This window comes from Camelus ferus, chromosome X, assembly GCF_009834535.1.
Source record: "Camelus ferus isolate YT-003-E chromosome X, BCGSAC_Cfer_1.0, whole genome shotgun sequence".
Taxonomy (NCBI): Eukaryota; Metazoa; Chordata; class Mammalia; order Artiodactyla; family Camelidae; genus Camelus; species Camelus ferus.
In genome coordinates this window covers 16,651,622-16,667,912 of record NC_045732.1, presented here as the reverse complement: position 1 = coordinate 16,667,912, position 16,291 = coordinate 16,651,622, and the positions used below count along the sequence as shown (strand labels likewise).

At 40.6% G+C, this 16,291-nt stretch overlaps 1 protein-coding gene across 2 annotated transcripts in view; it reads right to left on the bottom strand.

The window, feature by feature from the left end:
* EGFL6 (EGF like domain multiple 6) overlaps nt 1–16,077 on the bottom strand; it is a 106,113-nt gene extending 90,036 nt beyond the window's left edge. The window contains exon 1 of one of the 2 annotated variants that reach the window (XM_032475781.1): nt 15,866–16,077. In XM_032475781.1, the coding sequence (XP_032331672.1) occupies nt 15,866–15,978 (113 nt within the window). In that variant the 5' untranslated portion in view covers nt 15,979–16,077. The remainder of the gene's footprint in view (nt 1–15,865) is intronic. The other variant, XM_006190501.3, reaches the window with a different exon arrangement.
* Nucleotides 16,078–16,291: the final 214 nt, after the last annotated feature.

Sequence of the window (16,291 nt, the reverse complement as noted above, 5' to 3'; positions counted from 1 at the left end):
TCTTGGTGTTGTATGTTCTATGGGTTTGCACAAATGCACAGTGACATCTGTACATTATTACTGGGCTGGATTTTGAGTTATAAACTACTAGAAAACGCTGGGTATTCCTGGAAAGATAGCACCGCGTCTACAGAGAGTCATAACATGTCTGATGCGCCCGGCTGTCCTAACCCTCCCGTTCCGTTTTGGGGGTCTGCCTAGTAGAGAGAGCTGAACCTGTTATGAATTTGGAAAGACTCGGGGGAAATTCTGATGGCCAAATCTCACTATATTGTCCCACTGTTGTCAAAAACTATGTGTAACTGTTGCTCGAAGACTAAATATGATCTGTAGAAGTGATTCTGTTCTTCTTTACCTTGCTGTGATTTGTCAAGGGGCTTGGCTGCCAAACCTTTTTTCTATTCTTGTGCATAATTGTACAGTGCATAAAAATAAAAGATTTCTCAAAAAGTTTGCACGGCTCACTAATAGTACAGAATATGTGCCAGAACCCATTTCCTAGCAAGGGAAAGCGTTTGCTAAGATAAGCAGTTTTAAAGCCTTCTGTGGGACCTCTTGGCATGTCCTTAATTTAACCCAGCAGATGTTTAGATGGGGCTTAATGCTGGCCATCCCTTAGTGACCTGAAATGTTTAGCAATAGCTGGAGTTTTTCTTTTACTTGGTTGTCACACTCTTGATTTTAATCTCATCAAGATGGCAACCTTGAGCACTTGCTGAGAAAATGATTTTGTGGAGACTCCTAATAACCAACGGCGTCCTTCAGTGTCTTTGAGACCAAGTCAACCGTCAAAACTGAGTAGTCTAAGATGCACCCTACTCACAAGCCACCAAGCCGGCCGGCCACTCCCCCAGAGGTGGGCAGAGCACAGACGAGAGCAGGAGGCAGTGTGAGCTTCCTGCTTCCACTGGCTGCGCTTCCCCCCACGCCCCACAGTGGGACAGAAGCAGCGCCAAGTGCCCGCTGTGACGCAGTGGCTCTGTGTGGGAGGCGAGTAACCCCAGCAGAGGAAAGCCCCGATCACCTGAGCGGGCTACAAGCGAACCTGCCCAGCCTTCGTTCCGGAGGGAGACACCTGAATGGGGACGGCGGTGCTGGGAGGCGTGTCTCCTGCATCTCTGCCCATCTTTTGAGCAAAGGCATTAACAGCTTTTGTTTTGAATTCTCTTTCGAAGTATGTCTATATAGCAACCAGTCTTGGAATACAGAGGTAGTGTCCCCCTGAGGCCAAGGACAGATTTATTTCCTGACCAGGATAATAAAGATAATGTCTCCCTCAGAGGTCCAGCCTGCAGCCCCACAGGGACCCTCCTGCCATCTTCTAGCTTCAGATAACCCCCGACCCCTTCCCACCAAGTCCCAGGGGGAGCAGCCGCCTCCAGCAGTTACTATCTCTGAGATACCTCCATGATCCCTTTACCTGTCTTCAGTCCTCCGACCCCAGTGTAACCAACTCCTTATATTAAATTCACTCTGTTAAAATAACTGCTGAGTTCTGTGTTCCTGATCGGAGTATGATGAAACCAGGAACGTGACACCGAAGGATAAAGGGCTCACAGCGTTTGTTCACATGAGTAAAACATGAATGATCTCTTTGTTAGTTTTAGAATAGCGGACACGAAGCTCTGTTAATTATGGCGGAACTGACCCCATCATCAGTGGGGACAGCAATCCTTCCTTACCCTGAGCTGTATTTTCTCTGCTTATCTCACTGAATCCATGAAGAAGTGACAATCAAGTACGTTCTGCATTGTGGAATGGAAGCACAGAATCCTCTGCTCTAGTGATAACAATTCCAGTACGTCTCACATTATAACAGACTGTGCATTTTTCCTTCTATCACAAAGTGTGAGCTGAGCCAGATGTCACCACGCTCTATTTTAAGTTTTTCTGAATGGCAGTCATCTCCACACTACATATAAAACCAGTGGAAAAGGGAAATTATTCACAGAAATGTCAGGGAAGGAGACAGTACAATCCCAGTTCCGTTCCTGACCCTCTGTGGTACGAGAAACCTTCCTCAGCAGTGCTTTCTGGGCTTCCTCTGGGCCGGATTACGAAGCACAGCTGGCCTCCTTGGGGGGCTGGGGCTGTGCTAAGTCAGTATTTCGCACCTGAAAACAGACAGCATACATTTTCCTTATGAAAATAACTTCAGGGACAATGAGACAGAATATGCCTTCCAGGAAAGATCACAACATCACCTACAGACTTGCCAAAGACTTTGAACTAAAGCCCATTCAGACTTCCGGGTCCAGATGACAGCAGAAGGGAATAAAGACCAAGAATAAGAAATAGTAAAATCCAGACACTGAGCAATGTGGCTGGTCGAAGGGCCTTAATTTTTCTACAGCTAAATAGTAAGAAATGAATAGAGGGGAATCTGCAGATTCAAAGAGACTCAAAAGATATACCAAGTTTCTTAAAATGAGCAAAACCAAAGTACAATGTCTAGGGAGAGATGCTGTGCGATAAAACGATGAAAGAAACACAAGGAAGTGATGACTGCGCGTGCACAGTGGTTGTTGTGGGGCGGTGACTGAGCGCATCCGGGTGGGCTGGAAGAGCTCAACTTCCTGACCTGCGTGATGCATACCAGGGTGTTTATCTTACACAAATTCATTAAACTATGCTTTTGTTTCGTGTAGGGATTTGTATCTGTATTGTATTTCAAGGCAAAGATAGAGAAATAGAAAAGCAGCCCCTTATCAACTAGGCTTTTTCTAGAAGCTGGCCTGGTCTGCAGAGCTGGGTCTGGGTGTTCTCCTGTTTAACGTAAGTATTTTACAGAGCATCAACAGGAGACAAGGCTGCTCTGTGACCAGGATGGATCAAGACAAAAACAGGACCACCCCGTCCTCATGTGTGAATACAGAAGACAAAATGAGCGCAGCAAGGCCACGAAGATGACTGACCACATCCTCTCCTGGCAAACACAACGGCTGCTGCTTCTACCAGTTAGAGCTTTGGCCCTGGTGTCATTCTTCTGCCTTATAAATAAGACTAAAACACCCTATCATGGAACTACCCCCACTTCTTCACAGTGGCCACTCTAAAGCAAAACCCTGTTTCTTAAAACTCTCCTCCAAGTCACCTAACACAAGTCCAAATCCAAAAATAAGTCCTTTTTGAAAACCTCTTAATGAAATCCCAATGCTTCTCCATGGTGTAGTCTGTCTCTGTTGCTGCAAAAGGCAGTAAACCCAACGTGTTCTGCTACAGGTTCATGCCGACTATGGATACTCCTGGTGGTCCTTGGATGGAGGTCTCTTGGACAAGATAAAGAAACAAAGAAAGGAAAGAAGAAAAAAAATGCTCAGAAAGTAAGAATCACTGTCTGTCTGGGAAAGAATGTTCCAAGCATCCAGAAAGCTCTTCAAGTCAAGGCAGTCAAGGTGCATATTTGCTGCGACTGAGAGTATACAACGCTGTATGTGAAAATGTTTCTATTTCCTGATTCTTCTGGGAAATGGAGAAATATCATTGCAGTTGAGTGTAAATTGGAAAACATGATGAAAACATCTGGATGTAAGTTCCAGAACTGTCTGGCTTCTCTGCTGGTTTCATCTGCAGGGAAGAAGCCAGACTGCTTTGGACTAATCAGCAAGTCACTCTCAGACCTCTTGGCAATGATCAAATTTAGGAATCTGAATCAGTCTGGGACCCAACAGAGAAGTCTCCTGAAATACATTCATTTCAGGTTGGAAAAGCTACATGCACATATCACAACCACGACCCTTTATGTTTGTGAAGCTTTACAAACCTTAAATGAGCCTTCATATACCTTGATTATTTTACCTCCAAAACAACCCCGAGAAAAACTGAAAATACATTTCCATCCCCATTATACAGATGGGGAAAACAGAGGACTAAGGTGACAGACTCAAGCATACACAACTAACCAGTGCAGAAGCTAGGCATCTGAAGCCCTTTAACGTCTCACTTTTGAAGTGAAACTCACTTCACTTCTCACAACAAAGTGGCAAACTTTCATCCTTTCAGGGGTGATGTGACTGTTTCAAAGAGTCGTATTTCATTTCAACAATGTCTGGCAAGTGAGGTATGTAATACTTTTTATGTTTAAAGAAATAGAAAAGGTGTTATCCTTAAGAATCAGGCTGATGGGGAGGGGAGTGTTTCCTGGCTCTTTGGCCAGTTCTCTTTCCAAACCATTGCATGGTCTCCAGGGGGACAATATAGCCCTTGTGCTGCGGGGCTGGGTCAATGCAGTTCAAGGGAAAGGACTCCCAGGGAAACACGTTTAACATTATCGCTTGCATGCACTTCACGGGTTTGTGAACATGAACCAACGCAGTCAATTCTATGGAAACAATATGATGCGATATTTGCTTCTGGAACTTTCGGCCTGCCCACTCAAGGAGTGCAGTATGACCAGGCTGTACTAGAAGGTCCTTCATATCGTGGTGACTATGGGGGCCCTTGGGCAAGGCAGGCTACCCTGCGGAATCTCAGTTTCCTTGTCTGCAAAGTCGGAGCTGGGGCTGGAGGAATCCAGGTGACTTCCAGCTTTGCTTGGGATACCGCAACCTCAGCAGGATTTACAGCTCCTGCCCTCTCCTGTCCTTTGCGATAATCTCTGATGGAGGGTGACTCTGGGCCATCACACTCTCTTGTGCCGAGGCGGGCTGCTCGGCAGTGGTTCTCCACCAGGTTGGACCCATACCCTCTTACAACAAGCTGTCCACAGCACCCGCTTCCCTACCCTTCCATTAAATCCACAGACAATATAACCTACCTTCATATACCTTCCCACTTCCCCCAAAAAACTGGCATACTGCTCTAATAGTCATATACAAAGTAGTAAGATGAAAGCAATTCTTCCCAAAATATATTTCAGCATGTACACAGTCAAGCGTGACCGCGCTAGAAGCATCCTGCCCTCTACCAATTAGAAATTTTGTTTAAAGGCTCCATGATCAAATACATTTGGAAAGTTTTGGATGAAACAAAATCCAGTATTTCCCAGAATTTCTCAGAGACTTACACAAACTGCCCATTGCTAAGTTACAGGGGAGAATTTGGTACCCAGCATCTTCCCCAATCAGAAGACCATGCAAGCCATTCTCAAGGGCTGTTTCATACAACTAGTACTGAGGATGTGTTTGAGAAACATTTTCCTACGTCAACTGTGGGTTATATCCAATCATGAGGGACATGACAGCCCTGTGAGCTGTCCCTTCCCAAGGCTGAGTGTTCCTGGGTCTAGGAACACAATCAGAACAGAAGCTCACTGACCAGCATCCCTGGCCTCTACCCACTACCTTCTAGTAGCACCTCCCTGCCCCGCCCCCAATGATCTGACAACAAAAAAAGTCTCCAGATGTTGTCAAGCATCATCTAGGGGGCAAAATCACCCCCAGCTGAGAACCACTTATTTAGTAACACAAAACGGATTTAAATACACATGCAATATACAACAGTTGTGACAAGGCATATTAGTGGTCCCACTGGCATGGGAAGGCCATCTTTCCTGTCTCTGGCCCTGAGGTGGGACCTACACATTTATAGGATCTGGGTTGCTTTCAATGCAAACATATTTCACATATTTCTCTTCCCAAGTCTGCGGTTTCTACAATAAGAGCTCAGTAAGTAGTAGCTCAGAGCAAGTTACTCTGTCTTGCTGGGAAACTTCTGAAGGGAAAGCATGGCCATCAATTCCTCTTCATGACTCAGGAGGCCCTCTGAGTAAATAAGTCATCTGTGGGATCCTGAACTGATGCCCCTCTTGGATTTGGGATTGGGATCAGGATCAGGACACGGAAGGTAAGGAATCAACATTTGGTGCTTCTGGGGCCTCTAAGAGTGAGAAGTGACTGAGTTGAACTCAGTCAGCCTATGTCCCCACTCACACACCTGATCAGAGAAGGCGACACTGGTTGAATGTCCCAAGGATGGCATCACCCGAACCAGGCCAGGACAGTGGCCGCTCCTGACAGCTCAGAGAAACAATTTCAGATGATCTATCAAGTTAACTTCATAAAACAGAAAAAGCCGAATGCAAATATCCTCTGAATAATTATAATCACACATCTGAGAAGCTGGACCCCCGCAGCTCTCTCATGAATGGGTGGTCTCCACTTGAGCAGTTAAAAAACAGAGCTTGGGTTTCTTAACACATGTGAGCTTATTTCCAACCACAAGGGATCTGAACTCTGCATCTCCCACAGGAAGCAGTATGCTGGTAAGAGCCAAGAGCCCACCAGGGCCCCCAGACTCAAGATCTGAGGCTCGTTCATCAGATACTAGCATTAATATGTATATCTAAGAACAGAAAGAACATTTTCCTGAAGTTCACCTTTATTTCAATTACCTAATTTCCTGCGATAGATGCAAAATTATTCTAATTCATACTGATCTAGATTTAACCTTCATGTGGCCAACAGATGTGGCAGTGGGTTAAAAAATATTTTTCTAAAATAAAACATGGCAGTGAGACTGTTGCTAGCCCTCCATGGCGGGCACTGCCTTAGAACTCGGAAACATCCAGTCCGTGAGTTTACAAACTTTCAGAATTGAGGTTTGGATACGCCGAGGTTCTAGACATTGATTGGCCCTTCTGTCTGCTAAGTAACAGACCGCCAGTGGTATGGAAGCCATATGATGAAAGAACACAACTGCCGTCTCCTTCTGGAGAGGGTCCACCCAGGCAAGTTGCAGCAGGTAGCATGTTATCCAAATTCTAGAAGCTCAGACAGTCTCAGGCAAACGGCTTTATTTCAGGACACAAACTCAATTATTGAGAATTGCAGTAGGAAGGCTATTTCTCTGTTTTGACATATGGCCAAATTTCTTAATAAAAGTAACTTTTATGAATAAAATGCCATTTGCAGCAACATGGATGGACTGAAGATTGTCATTCTAAGTGGAGTAAGTCAGAAAGAGAAAGAAAAATACCATATGATATTGCTTACATGTGGAATCTTAAAAAAGACACAAATGAATTTATTTCTAAAACAGAAAACAGACTCACGGACATAGAGAACAAACTTATGGTTACCAGGGGGTGGAAAGGGATAAATTGGGAATTTGAAATTTGCAAATTTGCAGCTCTTGGGGAGTGATGGAATGTTAGCTATCTTGACTGTGGTGGTGGTTTCACTGGTATACACATCTATCAAAATTCATCAAATTGTACATCTGAAATTTGTGTTTACTGTGCAGGAATTATGGAAAAAACAAAAGTAACTTTTATCTTTTTTTGTCCTTTTTTTGGTCATTCTGCATCTTCTCAATGGCTGGTGTTCAGGTTCTTTGCTTTCTTTGCTTTCAAACTAGGTGACCTCATTGGAAAAATAAACGAGATTATTTCTTTCTTTCACTTAAAATCTATCAGTATTTTCTCACTGCACATATCGTAAAATCTGAAGGCCATGAAACTGATACAAGTAAAGTTACATACTACAGAATATAAGAATTGATATAGAATGTATAATACATTTTTTCTTATTGTAATATAGTCAGTTTACAATGTTGTGTCAATTTCTGGTATACAGCATAAAATACATATAGAGAACAGCAAGAGATTTAAAACAGTCTAAATGTTGATTGATAAGTAACTAGTTAATAAACTACTGTACATTCACACAACAGAATGCTATTCATCCATAAAAAAAATGAAGAAGCTCTTGATATGTCCATATGTTAAGAACACCAAGCCAGAACTCCCACTTTTCCCCCTCAAAATTGAAGCACTCACTCCCTCAGCTGCTGGAAATGTTGACAAGTGACACTTTAGAGCTGAGTTCCCCTGTGGAGATTGTCCAGATTGTCTCCACTTCCCTGCCCTTCCTTTATTTTGAAGTCCCCAAGAGCCTGGTCACTATCCTTTCCACTATGTTAAAATTCTTCTCTGTCATGTTAAGGTAATTAACACTGTCTGCAGAAACAACCTCCAGTTCTCAGGGGCTTAGCATAATAAACATTTATTTCTTGCCCCATCATAGTTCAGGGCAGGACAAAAATCTCTTCTTGCTGAAAGGAGCCAAGACAGTCTATGGATGCTGTAAGAACAGGATGGGTAGGTGAGATTTTCCAATGCCAATCTGGTCTTGGGAGTATTCTGAGTGAAGGACACAAGTAAGGGCAGAGACAGTGTGCAGATGAGCTTGGCTGAAACGGAGGGTAGGTATCAGAAGGGAGCAAGAAGCAAGAGATAGGCCTAAAGAAAAAGAAGGCCTGTTTGGGAGGATCTTTTGAGTTACACAGCTTTGACCTTATTCTACAGGCCCTGGAGAGCCACTGAAGATTTTTGATCAGAGTGAGTATCAAACATTTCCTGAGCACTTACTATATGCCACTTTTTCTGGATACTTGGATTACATCAGGGAATAGAAGAGGTAAAGAGCCTTGTGTTCAAGTAAGTTACATTACAGGAGAGGGAAAAGACATACAAGAATAAGCATAATAATATGTAAATTATGTATTATTTTAGAAGGTGGTAAGTGCTATGGGAAAAAGGAAATTAGAGTAGGTAAAGAGGAATCAGGATTCGGGAGAGGCAGGGCAAGAGAACAGGCACAGATTGCAATATTAAATACAGAGGTCAGGGTAGACCTCATTGGGTAAGTGAGATTTCAGAAAAGATTTGAAGGAGGTGAGGGAATTAACCAAGTCGCTATCTGGGGGAGGAACTGTATTAACTACTGCTGGAAACAAATTACCCCCAACCTTAGAAGCTTAAAACAACAATAAACACTTATCATCTCATAGTTCTCATAGGTCAGGAATTCAGAAACAGCTTAACTGACTCAGGACATCTCCCAAGGATGCAGTCAAGAGGTTAGCTGGGACTGCAGTCATGTGAAAACTTGACTAGAGAAGGAGGACTCACTTCTAAGGGGGCTCACCCACATGGCTGGCTGTTGGCAGGAGGCCTCAGTTCCTCATTATCTGGGCCCCTTCACAGGGCTGCTTGAGTGTCCTCATAATGGTGGCTGGCTTCCCCCCAGAGCCAGTGATCCCAGAGAGGACAAGACAGAAGTCACAATGTCTCTTATGAACTAGCCTCAGAAGTTACAGGCCCATAACTACTGCAATATCCTACTGGGTACACATGTCGGCTCTATTCATCACGGGAGAGGACTACAAAAGGGCATGAATACCAGAAGGAGAGATTCACTGGGGGCCGTCTTGGAGGCTGGTTACCACAGGAATATTCTAAGTGAGAGGAAACAGCCGGAACAAAAGTTCTATGGCAGGACTGTGTGCAAGAGCAAGACAATTGGTGTAGCTGGAGAAGACTGAGTTGGGACGATATAGGTGAGGAACTTAAGAGAGGTAACATAAGGCTTTGTAGGCTGTTGTGAAGACTTTGAAAGTGAAGGGACAGAAAAAGATATTCTATGCAAACAGAAACCAAGAGAAAACTGGGGTGGCTATACTTATATCAGAAAAAGCAGACTTTGAGACAAAGACTGTAATTAGAGACAAAGAAGGTCATTATATAATGATATACAGGTCAATTCAACAGAAGGATATAACATCTGTAAATATTTATGCACTCAACACAGAAGCACTTAAATATATAAAGCAATTATTAACAGAACTGAAGGGAGAAATAGACAGCAATACACTAATAGTAGGGAACTTTAATACCTCATTTTCATCAATGGATAAATCATCCAGACAGAAAATCAATAAGGAAACATTGGCCTTAAATGACTCATCAGATCAGATGGACTTAACAGACAGACATATGTGAACACTCCATCCAAAAGCAACAGGATACACATTCTTCTCAAGTGCACATGGAACATTCTCCAGGATAGATCATGTTAGATCACAAAACAAAGCTTAATCAATTTAAGAAGTTGAAATCATATCAAGCATCTTTTCTGACCACAAAGGTATGAAACTAAAACTCAATTACAAGAAGACTGGAAAATTCACAAATATGTGGAGATTAAACAACATGCTTCTAAAACAACCAATGAGTTAAGGAAGAAATCAAGAGAAATTTAAAAACACCTTGAGATAAATGAAAATGAAAACACAACATACCAAAACTTAAGGGGTGTAGCAAAAACAGCTCTAAGAGGGAAGTTCATAGTGATAAACACCTACATCAAGAAATAAGAAAGATTTCAAATAAACAACCTAATTTTACACCTCAATGAATTAGAAAAAGAAGAGCAAATAAAATCCGAAGTTAGTAAAGGGAAATAACAATGATCAGAAATAAGAGAAAGAGACTAAAATGACAATAGAAAAGATCAATGAAATGAAGAGCTAGTTTTTTGAAAAAGATAAACAAAACTGACAAATTTTTAGCTAGACTCACCAAGAAAAAAAGGAGGACTCAAAAAATAAAATCAGAAATGAAAGAGGGGATACTAAAACTCATACTGAAGGAATACAAAGGATCATAAGATACTACTATAAACAATTAAATGCCAACAAACTACAAATCCTAGGGGAAATGGATAAATTTTTACAATCTACCAAGACTGAATCATGAAGAAACAGAAAATCTGAACAGATCAATTACTAGTAAGGAGACTGAATCAGTAATCAAAAACTTCCCAATAAACAAATTCCAGGACCAGATGGCTTCACTGGTGAATTATACCCAAACTTCTCATATAAAACAGAATTAATACCAATGTTTCTCAAACTCTTTCAAAAACAGAGGAGAAGGGAATACTTCTAAACTCATTTTATGAGGCCAGCATTGCCCTGATACCAACACCATACAGTAACACCACACAAAAAAACCAGTCCAGTATCTCTGATGAACAGAGATGCAAAAATCCTCAACAAGGGAGGGAGGGTATAGCTCAAGTGATAGAGCGCTTACTTAGCATACACAAGGTCCTGGGTTCTATCTCCAGTACCTCCTATAAAAATTAAATAAGTAAGTAAACCTAATTATCTAACCCCAAAAAATAAAAAAATAGAAAATAATAAAAAATGTTTTTAAGTCCTCAACAAAATATTAGCAAATTGAATTCAACAATACACTGCAAAGATCATACACCATGATCAAGTAAGATTTATAGTGGTGCAAAGACGGTTCAACATCCACAAATCAATCAATGTGATACACTACATTAACAAAATGAAACATAAAAATCACACGATCATCTCAACAGATGCAGGAAAAATATTTGACGAAATTCAACATCCATTTATAACTCCCAATGAAGTAGGTATAGAGAGAACGTACCTCAACATAAATAAGGTCATATATGACAAGCCCACAGCTAACATCATACTCAATGGTGAAAAGCTGAAAGCTTTTCCTCTAAGATCAAGAACAAGACAAGATGTCCACTATCACCACTTTTATTCATTCTAGTATTGGAAGTCCTAGCTAGAAAAACTAGGCAAGAAGAAGAAATAAATGGTATTCAAGTGGGAAAAAAGAAGTAAATGTATCATTTTCAGACAACATGATGTATATATAGAAAACCCTAGAGACTTCACAGAAAAACTGTTAGAACAATACACAAATTCAGTAAACTTGCAGGATACAAAGTGAACATACAGAAATCTTTTGTGTTTCTGTATACGAATAACAAAGCTATCAGAGAAATTTAGAAAACAATCTCATTTACAACTACATCAAAAAGAGTAAAATATCTAGGAATAAACTTAACCAAAGAGGTGAGACCTGTACGCTGAAAACTCTAAGACACTGATAAAAGCAACTGAAGATGACATAAATAAATGGAAAGATATGCTGTGCTAATGGGTTGGAAGAATACTATTAAAATGTCCACACTATTAGAAGCAATCTTCAGGTTCAACACAATTCCTATCAAAATTCCAAAGGCATTTTTCACAAAAATAGAATAAACAATTCCAAAATTTTTATGGAACCACAGAAGACCCCAAATAGGCAAAGCAGTTTTGAGAAAGACAACAAAAGTGGAGGCATTACACTTTTTGATTTCAAACTATATTGCAAAGCTATAGTAATCTAAACAATATGGTTCTGGCATAAAAAGAGACATATAAATCAATGAAACAGAATACAGAACCCAGAAATAAACCTACAAATATGTGGTCAATTAACTTACAACAAAGGAGTCTAGGATATACAATGAGGAAAGCTCAGTCTCTTTAATAAATAATGCTGGAAAAACTGGACAGCCACATGCAAAAGAATGAAACATGACCACTATTTTACACCACACACAAAAATTAACTCAAAATGAACTAAAGAGTTGACCCTAAGATCAGAAACCATAAAACTCCCAGATAAAAACATAGGTGGTAAGTTCCTTGTCTCAGCAATGAGTTTTTTTGATCTGGCTCCAAAAGCAAAGGCAACAAAAGCAAAAACAAACAGGCGAGACTACATCACACTAAAAAGCTTTTGCTCAGCAAAGGAAACCACTGACAAAATGAGAAGGCAACATACCGAACAGTAGAAAATATTTGCAAATCACATATCTGATAAGAGGTTAGTATCCAAAATATATAAAGAACTCATATAACTCAACAGCAAAAAACCCCAGATAATTCAATTAAAAAAATAAGTAGAGGATCTGAATAGACATTTTCCCAAAGAAGATATACAAATGGCCAATAGGTGCTGAACATCACTAATCATCAGAGAAATGCAAACCAAAACCAAAATGAGTTATCCATTTTACCAGTGTGAGGTGATATCACCAAAAGGACAAGAAATAAGTATTGGCGAGGATGTGAGGAAAAGGGAACCACTGTGCCCTGCTGGTGGGAATGTAAATCGGTGCAGCTACTATGAAAAAGAGTATAGCGATTCGTCAAAAAATTAAAAACAGAACTACCACATGATCCAGCAATCCCACTTCTGGGTATTCATCCAAAGGAAATGAAAACACTAACTTGGAAAGATATATACACACCTATGTTCACTGTAGCATTAATTACAATAACCAAGACATGCAAGCAACCTAAGTGTCCACTGATGGATGAATACATAAAGACAATTGGATCTATATATATACATATATACACATATATATGCATGTGTATATAACATATATCTTAATATTATTCAGCCATAAAAAAGGAAATCTTGCCATTTATGTCAATAAGGATGGACCTTGAGGGAATTATGATAAGTGGAATATGTCAGACAGAGAAAGAAAAATACCATGTAATTTCACTTATATGTGGAATCGGAAAAAAAAAAACCCAAAACAAAAAACTGAACTCAGATACAGAGAATAGATTGGTGTTTGCCAGACGCAGGGGGTGGTTGAAATGAGTGAAGGGGAATAAAGGTACAAACTTCCAGCTACAAAATACGTAAGTCATGAGGATGTAATGTACATACAGCATAGTGACTACAGTTAATAATACTGTGTTGTAGGTATTGGCACAAAAACAGACATATGGATCAATGGAACAGAATAGAGAGCCCAGAAATAAACCCACAGACTTATGGTCAATTAATCTTCAACAAAGGAGGCAAGAATGGAGAAAAGACAGTCTCTTCAACAAGTGGTTCGGAAAGCTGGACAGCCACATGTAAATCAATGAAGTTAGAACACTCCCTCATATCATACACAAAAAAATCTCAAAATGGCTTGAAGATTTAAATATAAGACAAGATACTATAAACCACTTAGAAGAAAACATAGGCAAAACTTTTTCTGACATAAATCTTAGCAATGTTCTCCTAGGGCAGTTTACCCAGGCAATAGAAATAAAAGCAAAAATAAACCCCTAGTTAAACTTACAAGCTATTGTACAGCAAAAGAAATCATAAGCAAAACAAAACGATAACATACAGAATGGGAGAAAATATTTGCAAATGATGTGACTGACAAAGGCTTAATTTCCAGAATATGTAAGCATCTCATACAACTTAATAACAAGAAACCAAACAGTCCAATCCAAGATGGGCACTGTTTACAAGCAATTCTCCAATGAAGACATATGAATGGCCAACAGGCACGTGAAAAAATGCTCAATATCACCAATGATCAGAGAAATGCAAATCAAAACTACAATGAGATATCACCTCACACCAGTCAGAATGACCATCATTCAAAAGTCCACAAACAATAAATGCCGGAGAAGGTGTGGAGAAAAGGGAACCCTCCTGCACTGCTGGTGGGAATGCAGTTTGGTGCAACCATTATGGAAAGCAGTACGGAGATTCCTCTAAAACTAAAAATAGACATGTGATCTTACCATGTGATCCTACCATGTGATCCAGCAATCCCACTCCCGGGCATATATCCAGAGGAAACTCTAAGTCGAAAAGATACACGGACCCCAGTGTTCACAGCAGCACTACATACAATAGCCAAGATATGAAAGCAACCTAAATGTCCATCGACAGACAGATAACTGGATAAACAAGCTGTAGTATATTTACACAATGGAATACTACTCAGCCATAAAAAAGAATAAAATTTGCAGCAACACCAATGGACCTGGAGATTGTCATTCTAAGTGAAGTAAGCCAGAAAGAGAAAGAAAACTACCGTATGATATCACTCATATGTAAAGAAAAAAGAAGACACTTGATGAACTTATTCACAAAACAGAAACAGACTCACAGACATAGTAAACAAACTTATGGTTAATGGGGGGGAAAGGGGTGGGAAGGGATAAAGTGAGAGTTCGAGATTTGCAAATACTAACTACTATATATAAAATAGATAAACAACAAGTTTCTTCTGTCTAGCACAGGGAATTACGTTCAATATCTTGTAGTAACCTATAATGAAAAAGAATATGAAAACGAATATACAGATGTAGATGTGTGACTGAAACATTATGCTGTACACCAGAAATCGACACACTGTAAACTGACTATACTTAAAATTAAAAAAAAAAATCACGATTTGGGTATATATCATAACCTAAACCTTATTAAGAGATCACCTGGTAAGCAGCTTAAGTGAAAGAGAGACTAGCTACTTTTTAAAATATTATTCACTTTTAATCATTAAAGGACGTGAACTTTAGGGAAAAAAAAATAATAGTCTGGTGTATGTTTGAAAATTGCTAAGAGAGTAGATCTTAAAAGTTCTCATGACAAGAAAAAAAACTGTAATTATGTGTGGTAATAGATGTTAAGTAGACTTATTGTGATCATTTCCCAGTATACACAAATTTTGAATCATTATGTTGTACACCTGAAATACGTTGTTATGTCGATGATATCTCAGTAAAATTTGCATATAAAAGACTGCCTTTTATACTATGAGTGAGCTGGAGAGCCACAGAAGAATTTTGAGAAGAATGACATGGACTAACTTTTGTTTTCAAATCTCACTCTTGCTGCTGTGCTGTGACTGTCATCATCAGCATTTCTGAGAAGTAACAAGACCCTGCTCTTTAGGAAGTGCTCCAACTCCGGTCAGGAAATCCATTAGGATGCTAGTACAAGAGTCCAGAGAAACCAATGATCTTCTGTCCTCATGTTAATCAGGACCTGCCCCAGGCAGAGGCAGTGGAAATGGAAAGGGAAATGTAACCAAGAAAGGTGCTATGAAGGACAAACCCCTGATTACCGAGTTGATAATCCAGTGAGATAGAGACCAAGATAAAAAATACCGTCTTTGAGACCTGCAGAGTCTACCTTAAGGAGAAATGTGAGGTCAGTGGAAGGTGCTCTTCTTAAAAGTCAACAACCTAGACCAAGCAGCTGGGACATCCCAACAGAAAGTTCCAGGCTTAATTTAAGGTACACAGTATATTAACGCCGAAGACAATAGTTAGTAGGAATCAGGAAAGAGCTGTTAAACCCATCTTCCATCTCACTTTCACACTTCAATTTGACCCAAATTCAAAGCAAGAAACAATTAAATATAAGCAATAGTTCTCTTCATACATTCTACCACCCACGTGAAAACAATTGCCTTAAATTGAAGGCAGCCCCCACACTCTCACTTACCTCGCACACGTGCAAGTCTCCACGTGGTCCTCCTTGCCTTGTGCATGCACACAGAGAGAGGTAATGATGCCCGGCTGTGGGAACAGTGCAAACAGAGCCAGATCGCTGGGCATTTGTCTTTTTCTGAGTTGCTCTGTTGCTCAAGTACGCAATTTCCGGACACGTTTGGTTAGATTTTGCTAAGAACGGCAGAACCTCTTTCAGAATTACTAAGAGCGGGAAAGGTTTCCGGCGAAGCCTGAGGCAGGCGGTGATTGGTCCGGGAGCAGCCCAAGGAGAGGTCCCGTCTGGGGCGAAGAGGGGCGCTCTGGGGGGCAGGAGAGAGGCGACGTGCACGCTCCATCTCTGCGCGGAAGAACACAGCGAAAGTGGATCGGGGCTCGCCCCATCCTTTTCTCTCTGCCCCTGGCATGGACCGCAGTGCTA